This window comes from Branchiostoma belcheri, unplaced genomic scaffold (assembly GCF_001625305.1).
Source record: "Branchiostoma belcheri isolate BF01 breed outbred unplaced genomic scaffold, Haploidv18h27 scaffold8, whole genome shotgun sequence".
Taxonomy (NCBI): Eukaryota; Metazoa; Chordata; class Leptocardii; order Amphioxiformes; family Branchiostomatidae; genus Branchiostoma; species Branchiostoma belcheri.
Window position 1 is genome coordinate 3598893 of NW_017804464.1, and position 11728 is coordinate 3610620.

General features: G+C 41.1%; 1 protein-coding gene across 1 annotated transcript in view; it reads right to left on the bottom strand.

The window, feature by feature from the left end:
• Positions 1 to 4762: 4762 nt before the first annotated feature.
• Positions 4763 to 11728, bottom strand: part of LOC109486242 (probable methylcrotonoyl-CoA carboxylase beta chain, mitochondrial) — a 7698-nt gene continuing 732 nt past the window's right edge. Inside the window, exons 2-11 of the mRNA XM_019789975.1 lie at positions 9809 to 9912; positions 9060 to 9238; positions 8156 to 8415; positions 7452 to 7692; positions 7125 to 7216; positions 6469 to 6748; positions 6249 to 6344; positions 6024 to 6085; positions 5600 to 5681; positions 4763 to 4862 (exon numbers count right to left, since the gene is read on the bottom strand). Of these exons, the coding sequence (XP_019645534.1) occupies positions 4773 to 4862; positions 5600 to 5681; positions 6024 to 6085; positions 6249 to 6344; positions 6469 to 6748; positions 7125 to 7216; positions 7452 to 7692; positions 8156 to 8415; positions 9060 to 9238; positions 9809 to 9912 (1486 nt within the window). The 3' untranslated portion in view covers positions 4763 to 4772. The remainder of the gene's footprint in view (positions 4863 to 5599; positions 5682 to 6023; positions 6086 to 6248; positions 6345 to 6468; positions 6749 to 7124; positions 7217 to 7451; positions 7693 to 8155; positions 8416 to 9059; positions 9239 to 9808; positions 9913 to 11728) is intronic.

An 11728-nucleotide genomic window follows, 5' to 3' on the forward strand; every position in this document is an offset into this window, starting at 1 on the left:
AAACAAACAAAAGTGCTCTCGTGACGGTTAGAGGTGCTCTTGCAAGGGTTAGATGTACTAGAACTTCAGATGCCTAGGTTTGGTGCCAGAACTCTAGCTCCTGTGGGTTTACAACATGAAGGAATGAAAAAAGGTGACAAATAAACATATGCTATCATCATAATTATATATTATGATCATTGGCAGTGGGTGAACATATTGAAACATTTTAAGAAGGCTACCCCTGTCTAATGATGCTAATTTTCTATCAACATAATGCAAAATAAACATACAACATAATGCAAAATAAGGCCATGGTATAAGAAAACCCCAAAAGAAACTAAAATTTGAAATCAGGAGCAGAATTTTCTTCACTCATTTTGCTATTATACACACCAAAGGATGGCTGTTCCAGAACTTTGCGAACAATGTACCCTCCCTGCTTGTGCTTTGGGTAGTGTACACTGTACATCAGGTCACCATCACCAGTTTGTCTGTGGGCCCGGTCTGCATTTTCATTGAAGTGAAGCGCTTACCGGTAATGCTGCATACTCCCACGTGGCTACTGACGCACCGGCACACGTTCTCAAGTATAAAGCAGCAGACTTGAATTCATCGATTTCTGCAACGTGAGACGTCTTCTCGGCGCAACACGTGCCACGTTTCTTACGTCAATGGGGATACTAGTAATCAAGACGGGAGAGCAACGTGCGCCTTTGAGTTCGCTTTGGGATGTCGGCAGATGTTAAACTGTCCAACGTGACATCTCGGCACGTTGCTAAGACTAATTAATACTCAATGACAACGTGATCAACTAAAGTTAATGATCCTTCTCTCGATCGGCCTAGTGGCAAGAGCTGAGAGGCATAATCTCCAAGCAGATCATACGGTGGGAAAGCAGTATCCATTGGCCTTGGGAGGGGGGGAAGTAATGGACACTCCTCTGGCCAATGGATACTGCCTTGCCACCGTATGATCTGCTTGGAGATTAGAGGGGCAGTGGTTTAGATGCTATGAATGACTGTGGGATGATTTAGATTTTGACCCGCGCAAATCGGGGCGACTCACATATGTCAGCTCCATATGTACAAGACTATATAAAAGGGATGGGGGTTACATGTACATGTTTTAAGGTACTGGGAGCGCGCCGTATACCGTTGGCGCGCAGAGGAAGGAGGTAGGCGAAATAATACAGCCATGTAGCCTCTACCAGGCTTTGGGAAGCGGCCGGAAAGAATAGAAATTGGCCAAATAGGGAGATAGCATGTCAAGCGGCGAACTGTTCTCTCCACGGACAAAACTCCCTTGGCATGCTATCTCTCTAGTTGGTCGATTTCTGCTCTTTCCAACCACCTCCCGAAGCCTGATAGAGGCTAACAACCATGTACAGAACAGAAAACATAGTCATTGCTGATAACTGGATTTTTCGAAAAACAGTAGACTACCTCGATCCTCCCGACGACTCGTCCTGGTCTACCCCTTAATAGACTCTCAGTTTTGGCAAAATTCCAACCACGGTAGACACATATACATCATCCCTATTCAAACATGTCCGCAGTCACCTTGACAGCCAGAGTAGTCCCGCGGGAATTCGAACCCACACATGACTAGCTACGAGACTCCAAGGTCAATGACACCTTTCACCGTCGTTAAGAAACCCCGGAGCTCACGTACTCTGAGTGCTACGTGATGCCCCGATAATATATACTACCATACAGGGCACTGAATGTGTCTGCATGCGATAGCTACTCTCCAAGCAGAGGTTTTGGTTTATTTTTGGCGTGTTTTGGGGCTTTTTTTTATCGTGGGTGTGTGTTTTTTCGCACTGGGATTTTTTTTACCCAACCCAGCGTTAAAAAATTCCAGTGCAAAAAAGAAACTCCGATAAAAAAGCCTAAAAACACGCCAAAAATAACCCAAAATCCACACCTTTAGATCTGCTTGGAGAGTATGCGATAGCGTGTTTCCTGTATTGACATTCCAATATGTTTCATATAGCCATGACCGGTACCTCTCCGTATGGTACAAAACAATCTGTCTCTTTAAATGGCAGAAGGTCACGCTTACGCTATCTTTGACGCATCAAAGCAGAGAAAATCTCAGAAAAACATTTTCAATATTCTGTAATAACATTGTGGTACAGAGTTTGATACAGTAGTATGATTAGATACGTACATTTACCATATAAAATCACTAATCTATTTGTAATCAAGTTGGAAATTACAACCTCGCAGCTGGCTTATTGGCTTACCCACATGATTAGAAGGAAAACTACTACTACTATCTAGACTAGTGATCACAAAAGCAAACTACAACTTGACATTATTCGCCAGGATACAAGATAGGAAGCAATGGCATTTCAATTGGATCAAGGACATTATACAGAATCGGTTGGATTTTGTTATAGACCAGTTTGACTTTTACACTGAAAACCGTCGCGAAAACCGAATAAGAAATTAGCATTCAGATTGCCCCTTTTGTTTTACAAGAACTGTTACTGGTAATGCGGTGCTTAAAAGGTTTTCATTAGTTCTCTTCAATAAAGCAGATAGATTTGATTGCGGCTGATAAATGAGTTTTTGTTTTGTGCAAATGGCATGAATACTAGTACCAAGCCTTCGGTGTGGGGAGGGCGCTTTAAATATCACCTACGCCACAGAAACGCAAAACCATCATTATTGTGATTCTCATACACGCTGTGCTAACATACCAAGAAATCGAAACATTTCACACATATTTCCGTAGTGTTCTTGTGAACCGTACCGGACTGTGGCTACCTGTCACCTATCACAATGACAGAATTAAACACGCTCAACTGGTGAATTTGTAAATTACAAAATACACAACACCTAGAAATAAACTCGTACCTTCTTTTCTTGTCACCTTGTACCTGTTGTGTCCCACGTGCAGACCAATTTGTTGATAGCTCAGCTGAACAGATCCCCTATAAAATCCGTGCAGCCGGCTCAGGCGGGACCTGACCACACTGATGTCGTTTTGTAGTCGTCCGCCTCCTGTCTAAAACGTCTGTCTCTCTGACGTCACGGTACGTATATGATCATTAGGCGGCAATCACTGAAGCACAACTTGCACGTACGCCACGTTTGCCTCGTATATAAGGCATCTTTACGTGAAGCCATCTGTAATCCAGCAAAACAGATGGAACTGACTTTGCCAAACCCTTTGAAAGCTTGATCAGTGCCTGAGTTTACGTATTCTTGTACACGTATGCTATAAAACCTGACATCTCAAAGCTGAAGTAAGGGAGTAGTATGTTGTAAATGAAGCGTCCTCGATCAAAAACAGTTAGCCCAGCCCTGCAGATGGTAATGACTTTGCCGGCCCTTTGATCAATGTCTGTCTCTTTTCTCTCAAAGAAAGAGACTTTTTATGGGACACAGATTAAAACATTCAGCTGAGAGATGGGCAAAAGGAGTTACGTCTTTTCCCCTTTCTCAAAAGATTTTTGGCTCACCACCCAAACTCTGTACCCTTGGCAGAGAATCACTGGGGCCGCGTTTTACTAACGTCCTTGACTGTTTCTAAAATAGTGACGTCCTCTAAGTTAACGGCCGCTAGCACGTAATACAGGTTACGTCCCTGTGGCTCCATGCCAATGTTTACATATTTGCCTTCGTCAGAAGGCTATAAAATCGCCTTGCTATAGTGTGGGAGACCATGCGGCATAACTCTTGAACTAGTTGAAGGCATGGTTCGATGTTCATGATTTTTGGCAGGCAGTTTACCTTAATTTGGGGAGACCAAGGTCAAGTTAAAATGTGGGCCTTGGGGGGGAGGTTACTGCAGTGGACCTTTTGTGTTTGTCGTTTTTTAGCAGGATAACTCGAGTACTAGTATATGTAAATGGATGTTCATGATTTTTGGTAGGCAAGTTACCGTTAAGGAGACCAAGGTCAAGTTCAAAAATGGGTCTCCTTGAATATAGGGCCATATGCATAGAGGATATTGCATTACATTGGTAGCTACAGAGAAAATACTTCAGCAGTTTTTTCAAGTTTTTCTTTTAATGAAATGAGTTCATCATCGGTCAGGGGGCTTGTGGGAAGTCTTTGTCTTACCATAGACAGTATAACAATAATGAATAATATATACAACACTTACACCAGCTAGCCTTTATATCAGTGTCGAATGGGTGGTAGATTTGAGTACAGTTTATAGTAGATGACTGTGGTCAAGCAATCAAATAGCCAGTTCCATCTGATATGATATGATATGATATGATAGCTAATAATCATATAAAACCAGTAAATCAGTTATGTTATGAGTAATGAGTTTCCACAGGATCATATGACCATGCCTGTTGCCTCTGGTACATGTACCAAGAAAAAATCTTAGTGGAAAAAGAATTGTTAGAGGTATTTGGGTGACCAGGAACACACTGGAGGCTTCATTTTCTCTCTAGGTTGCTTCTTTACACATGCATCATGTACAGTAAGGTAGAAAGGGAAAACAAATGTGAAAATATAAACTTTCTGTAAGGTATGCAGCGCTTTCTTCCACTTTGACAATAGTATTGTTCTAGTGCAGTATTTCTATATCACAGTGTTGGTGACTTATAAGCCATTTTCATCTACCTACCAATAAGTATGTAGTCTATACATACATCTCTCAACAATGTAACAATTATAACATCTTTTCAATGCTTTCACCACTCAAAATCAACATCAAATCAACATTAAATTAATCCATCTCTACAGGGTAATTTAATTACCTAAACTCACAAAATTTTAAGCTGCACTCAGAGTATTGTATGTAGCACAAGCATTTACTATTTACATCCTGAAGACCCCAAATTTGCGCCTTTCTGTTGCATCTGCTGTATCCAGTGTGCTGTGGACTATTCTCAGGCACTGTCCCAGTATCTGTAACACATCAATATTATGGTGAAACAAAGCTATTGTGGTCTTTTCATCTCAAAAGAATGAAATATGTTTCAACACCAAGATCTATCTAAGCTATCATTACTCTAAACATCCAATATTAAAAATAGATGATGATGGTCTCTATTCAACTATTACAGGATAGAAGATTTGCCTGATATAGCATATCCTTCATGCATAATAAATTGGCAATTTGAGAGGCAATCCTTTGAAACAAGCATTGAGTAAGCTACTTATGAACAACATGAAATAGATGTTAAGATATCTGACAGGTGGCACATGAATACATAATGCAGGAACTACTTTCAGCTGTTCTACTACATTATATAGTCTGAAATGAAGGTGACATATTGTCTGAATTTGTATGTGTTGCTTGTTGTGTTTACCAAAGGAAAACATATTGTTTTTGCTCTGTTTCCTCTTCTTCTTCTTCTCCGAACCAATAAGGTCAATGACCCGAACCAGATGTCTGTCACTATGGTAACTAGTGGTGTACATCATGCTGCAATTTTATAGCAGGAGGGATTTAGACTCCTGTCACTATATACATGAATGTGTTTGAGTGAGAATTAACAGAGCAGACCATATGTGAAGGTAAACATTATTAATTTGCTTTGACAATGTTACCTTTCTAATACTTTATCTTATTTTATGTAATTTAAATAATGAGTCCTGAAATAAAGTTGACATAAAATCTGATGTCTAAAACATCCACCCACCCTCCTTGAGTCCTGAGGCAGAACTATCCCATCATCCCACACTCTGCTGCTGGAGTAGAAGGCACTGGTCTGCTGGGATAACCTGGGGTGGGAGGGGGGCAAAAATTCCAGACCCAAAATTGTTTCAACATAAAAGGCATGTCTACACATTTGAATATGCTTTAACCTTCAGCTTGCTAAGATATCCATTTGGCACCAAGTTTGTATAGGTTATGGGGTTAGGCAGCAGGGAAGACCCATTTTCAAACATGCTAACCACAGCACTTAGGTATCTGTGACCCTCCCGAATATAGCTCTATTCCATAAGATACCAAAAACTTTCCTCAGTATCTCTAAGAAATTCCACAGTATCTGTAAGACCTTTTACACTATCTCTGAGACATTCTATAAGATTTTTAAAGAAGGTCATCAGAATGATTCTTACCTTGCTGCCATCTTTGATTGGAATTTTTCTCTCTCCTCACTTTCCACATCACCAAACTTTGCCTGTAAGTACATATAAATATCAATCAATCAATCAATCAACCAATCGATCGATCGATCAATCAATCGATCAATCAAACAATCAACCGATTGATCGATCAATCAATCGATCAATCAATCAATTCATTTAAAATGCATTAATTAATTCAAAAATGCATTAACTCACCTTCACAGCTGCCTGTACTGCCTCCTGTACATCTGTCACTCCCACCTTTGCATTGGGCCACACAAACAGGAACCTTGGAGAAAATGACCGTCCACACTGCAAAGAAGACAGAAAATCTTGTCATTCATGAATGGAAAAAAGCTGAGTGTTACAAGCAACATTCTAAAACTGTCTGATATTGAATGGAAGTGCAATGAGAGGGAATCATAATCATACAAACCATTGGTATTGTTTCTGGTCCGACACCATTTCCAAGGATCAGAGTGATTTTGGGCACCAAAGAACTGGCCACAGCTGACGCCATCTTCCCATGAGCCTTTAGTCTATTACTGAGGGAGGCAGCTTCTGTTACGTTATTGGCTGTTGGCTGGTCACATGACGTGTTTTGCAGGAAGATCATTGGTACGGCTCTCTGGGCACACAACTGGGTAAAGTGAGCTCCTTTTAATGCCCCTCGTTCACAAAGTGGTCCATTATTGGCCACAATCCCAGCCAGATGACTGTGAAGAGAGTGGGATATCTGTCATACATTTATTGTATAAATTGTAATGATTTATTTACCGAAGGAAAACATATTGTTTTTGCTCAGTTTCCTCTTCTTCAAACACAAAAGGTAAATGACCTGAACCAGCCAGCTGCTACCATGGTAAGTAGTGTTGGGTTATATCATGTTGCAATTTTATAGCAGCAGGGCTTTAGACTCCTGTCACCATATATATGAATGTGTTTGAGTATGAATCAACAGAGCAGACTAGCTATATGCGAAGGTAAACATTCTTTGCAAATGTTACTTTTCTAGTTTATTTCTTAATTTCAATTAACTACAATGTGGGAGGGTGGTGATGATAGAAGTTGTAAGTTTTGAGAACTACTCACCCCTGGATAAATGCAAATCCAGTAACAAGCGATGTTCCATACTTGTGTTTGAATTCATGGAATCTACTTCCATCAGTTAGTCTAGCTATAACCTAATAAGAACCAAAGAGAAAGTATACAGATTATCAAGATTGTGAAGTTATCAATACTGGAACAATATACATGTGTACATTGTATATCAAAACATTACTCTACACAATTCACATTTTAAAGATCTTTCTACACTTTCTACTAACCACCAAAACTAGAAGATCATGAGAATGAAAGACCCCGGGTATGAAAAGAAAAAATTAAACACAAAGACACTGCATACACTCTATCTATCACCTTGTAAATATCAAAGTTTTCTGTTCCTGGTAACAGTCCCTGCAGTTCCTCTGTTGGATACAGGGGGTGCTCATAATTGTGGTGCTGCTCTGAGAGCGGGCGCAGTGAATCCTCCATGGGTACCCCGTCATGGCTGTGGAGGTACTCAGCCATTGGTCGGTTCAAACCTGCCACGATATCCCGCACCATCTCAAAGGCTTCCAGCTCTGTTTCTGCATAGTGATCTGTGCAGCCACTTATACTGGAGTAAGAAATTAAGGGTTGACTGACTTGCAAGATTAATACGTACTACTTTCTTTGGTATGACTGAAAATTACGGAGTCAGCGGCAATAGGGAGCCGGCCGTAAATAAAGAGGATGGCACAAAGCAACAATAGGGAGCCAGGGTTGACTACGGAGGATGGCACCCAGGCTACAAATGTTAAGCATTAGTGGGATGCTTAGCATGAAAGTTCATCTGTGTTGGTACAAGTAATTATGAAATAAAGACTAAACTTTAACTGCCAACACTACAATTAAGTACAAACACAACAATTTTGGGGTAAGTCCCAATTCATTGTAGAGTTGGCAGTTTAAGTTTAGTCTTTATTTCATAATTACTGTGGGATACGTTCTAAACAAGTTACATTGGTGCCCTGGGTCTGTCAGAAAAGCCTTAATATTCTGTTGCACAAGATGTCAGCTACAAAAGTCTTCCAACCAACCTGCTATGCATCATGGCCCCTCCCAGCTCCTCTGCACTGACTACTTCCCCCAGAGCAGCCTGGACCAGCGGGGGTCCTCCCAGGAAAATGGTGCCCATTCTGCGGACGATAACAGCCTCGTCAGTCATGGTGGGGATGTACGCACCGCCTGCTGTACAGGACCCCACCACGACAGACACCTGCGGGATACCCAGGGACGACAAGATGGCCTCGTTGTAGAACATCCTTCCACCGTGGTTCTTGTCAGGGAATATGTCTGACTGTAAGGCAAACAGAGGAAACAGAAATGTTAATAGAACTGCCATTAATAATTTTCATCAGGATGGCAAGAGATTGTATGAGAACGTTTTTAATTCAACAGTCAGTAGTTTTTCACATCCAATATTTTGGTGACTGTCTGTCACTTTCTTTATCATTGTTGCCCTAAAGAAGGTGACCAACGGTCACAAAAATACTGTGTGTAAAAACCCACTGGTTGTTGCGTGAAGACCCTTCTCACCTATCCATCAGACATAGATTCAGCAGAACAAGTTCCGAACAACCAGACACCTGTAGGTTCTTGTTCTTGAGATGATAGTATGCAACACCCCTCTGTTGGACTAAGAAGCACGGGGGGGAGTGCACTGCACCCTTATTATTTCCTCAGGTACAAGAGTATGGCTTCCTTGAAGTTGTCAGGCTCTGTGATTTCTGTTATGACCTGAGGATGTGTGTTCCTATCCCTCGTGGTCTGAGGGAAGTAGGACTATCTGTAGCAATATTTGTTGAATGGTAGAGCCTTGTAGGAATTTGGGTTGGAATGTCACAATTGGCACAGTGCAGGCATAAGATGAGTTTCATCTGGTAAGGCTACTCTGTGTTGTTTTGCTTTTGTGTAATACTGGGATTGCTATGGGTAACTCACCTGTAAAGGTAGAAAAGCCCCTCCACTGTCCACCAGGTAGATACATGGCAGGTGGTTCTCCTGAGCGATCTCCTGTACCCTCAGTCCTTTCTTCACCTGGATGGGGTAGGACGTTCCGCCCTTCACCGTGGCATCGTGGCCCGTCACCAGACAGCGTACGCCGCTCACTACACCAATCCCTGCAACAAGTAGAATTTTTTACAATCTCCATCCCTCCATCTGTTCACACTAGTTACTATGGTGATAGATGCCTGGATCAGGTCATTGACCTTATTGGTCTGGAGAAGAAGAGGAACAAACTGAGCAAAAACAGTATGTTTTCCTTCAGTAAACATAACAAAAGCCCCAATATAAAACAGGCACTGATCATGAATGAAATCAATTACAGAAATGAAACTGGGGTCCTGGTCAACATCCTGTTTCTGTTCTAGCATTTTTCCAATTGTATTGATGTCAAGGTCACAACGACTTGCAAACAGGCATTTAACTAGAGAACTGAATAAACGCAGTAAGAGTCCATTTTTAGATATCGAGTACCTAGTTCTGCTTATCTTTTTATGTCCTATGACTCCTATTTAAAGGGTTAGCTCACTGTTACAATGCTGATATGCAGAACTGTAACATTACAGACTACAATACAGTTATTAGTAAAATGCAGTACTAGAAGTATAGACTAGTTACTTCCTCTTGCTAAACAATTGCTATCCTGTCTATGGGGAAATTAGTACATAAGGAATGGGACGACTGACCAGTGACCATGCCTGCTGCTGGGATATCTCCATACTCCATCCCCATCCCAGCCAGAGGGGACAGCTCTAGAAACTCACAACCTTCATCCAGTAATAGTCGCAGCCTGGAAAAAAGGAATAATTGATAGCAATAAGACATGCTATATACTACATGTAGGTGTCGTATGTTCTTGTCCAGGCCAAAACAATGAGCTTATTTCCCAAACCTTGTCCAAAAGAAGCAACAAAACCTAGACAGGTAACATTTGCAAAGCAAATACATAACGTCTGCTTTCGTATATGGTCTGTTCTGTATATATAATGTCCTTGTTCTTACTCAAAGACATTCACATACATGGGGACAGGAGTCCTCCTGCTATAAAATTGGAACGTGGCTATATACACTCCCGGAGTGTATATAAAATCTATTTGTCTTTTATATACACTCCCGGAGTGTATATAAAATCTGTTTGTCTTTTATATACACTCCGGGAGTGTATATAAAACCTATTTGTCTTTTATATACACTCCGGGAGTGTATATAAAATCTTTTTGTCTTTTATATACACTCCGGGAGTGTATATAAAATCTATTTGTCTTTTATATACACTCCTATTTGTCTTTTATATACACTCCCGGAAAGTTGATAGGGCATTCGAATGATCTGTCGCCGGTGCGAAGACCGCGCGATCGGCTGTGTTATCCGGAGTCACCAAAGGGACCGGGGCGAACCCCGGGTTGGTCTTCTTGGTCTGATAAATGCATGCCAGACCGTGAGGTCGGCGCTTCTTCCGCATGTATTAGCTCTAGAATTACCACAGTTATCCATGTAGGATGTGACGATCAAAGGAACCATAACTGATTTAATGAGCCATTCGCAGTTTCCCTGAGACAGTTTAAACTTGCACGTGCATGGCTTAATTGTCTATACTATTACTAAATATTACGTCTTCCGTGGTCTACAAAAGAGAAGTCAAACCCTTCAGACATAGTTTTAGAAATAGCTATAGTTTTCTAAGATGTATTACATTTTATCATGTAGATTTTGAAGTTCTTCTTTACTCTGTTTCAATGTTCTTTTGTTTATGTCACTTGCAATTAGCCTTTGGCAGGAATTTGCAATAAACTTTTCTATTACTAAAAAGAGACACTGACTCCAGGTGTTTGAGGTCAGCTCCTTTTTAATACTGAGTAACTCTAGTGGAACAAACATACTGTGATCAATGTAGCCAAAGCTAAGTACATGCGTAAGCTTTATCAAAAGACACTGTTGGTTACTTTGGTTACGTTGGTGTCTTTTCTTTAAAGTGTTCACAGTCTAATGTCACTCTACATAACTTTGCTCAAATATCTCTACATAACTTTGCTCAAGATACTTCAGGCCTGGGGTTATCAAAACAAAAATGAAGACTGAGGTTTAAACTTGGTGCCCCTGAATCCTCAAACACTCACAAAAACCCAGGTTTTGGGCCTATCAAGGAGGCTAGTATTTCGGTGTGTATATAAAATCTAATTTGTCTTTTATATACACACCCGGTGTGTATATAGCCACGGCGATCCGTAATTACTTTTAAGGCCGCACAACACAGTATTTATGGGCGAACCCCGTAGTCAAAAGTAGTCCGGGCACAAAGTAGTGCTGCACAATACTAGAGAAGGGTGCAGATATTGTTTTGTGCATGGCATCGAGATAGAATCTGTGGTAAATGTTAGAGGAATACGTCAGTTTTGAGACTGTAAAAGTTGAATTATGGTGCGTGTTCAGTCGGCGTAGATTTGCGCTTGGATACTTGTCCCGCCTAGTACTGTGCCTCGGCTGCAGTTCCATGACCTCCGCAGTGGCGCTAATAAAAGAGGGCATGAGAAAAGAACTAGCCGGCAAATCTAAGCTCATTTTCACATATTTTGTACACTATACCCCGAATTTAAACACTATACCCG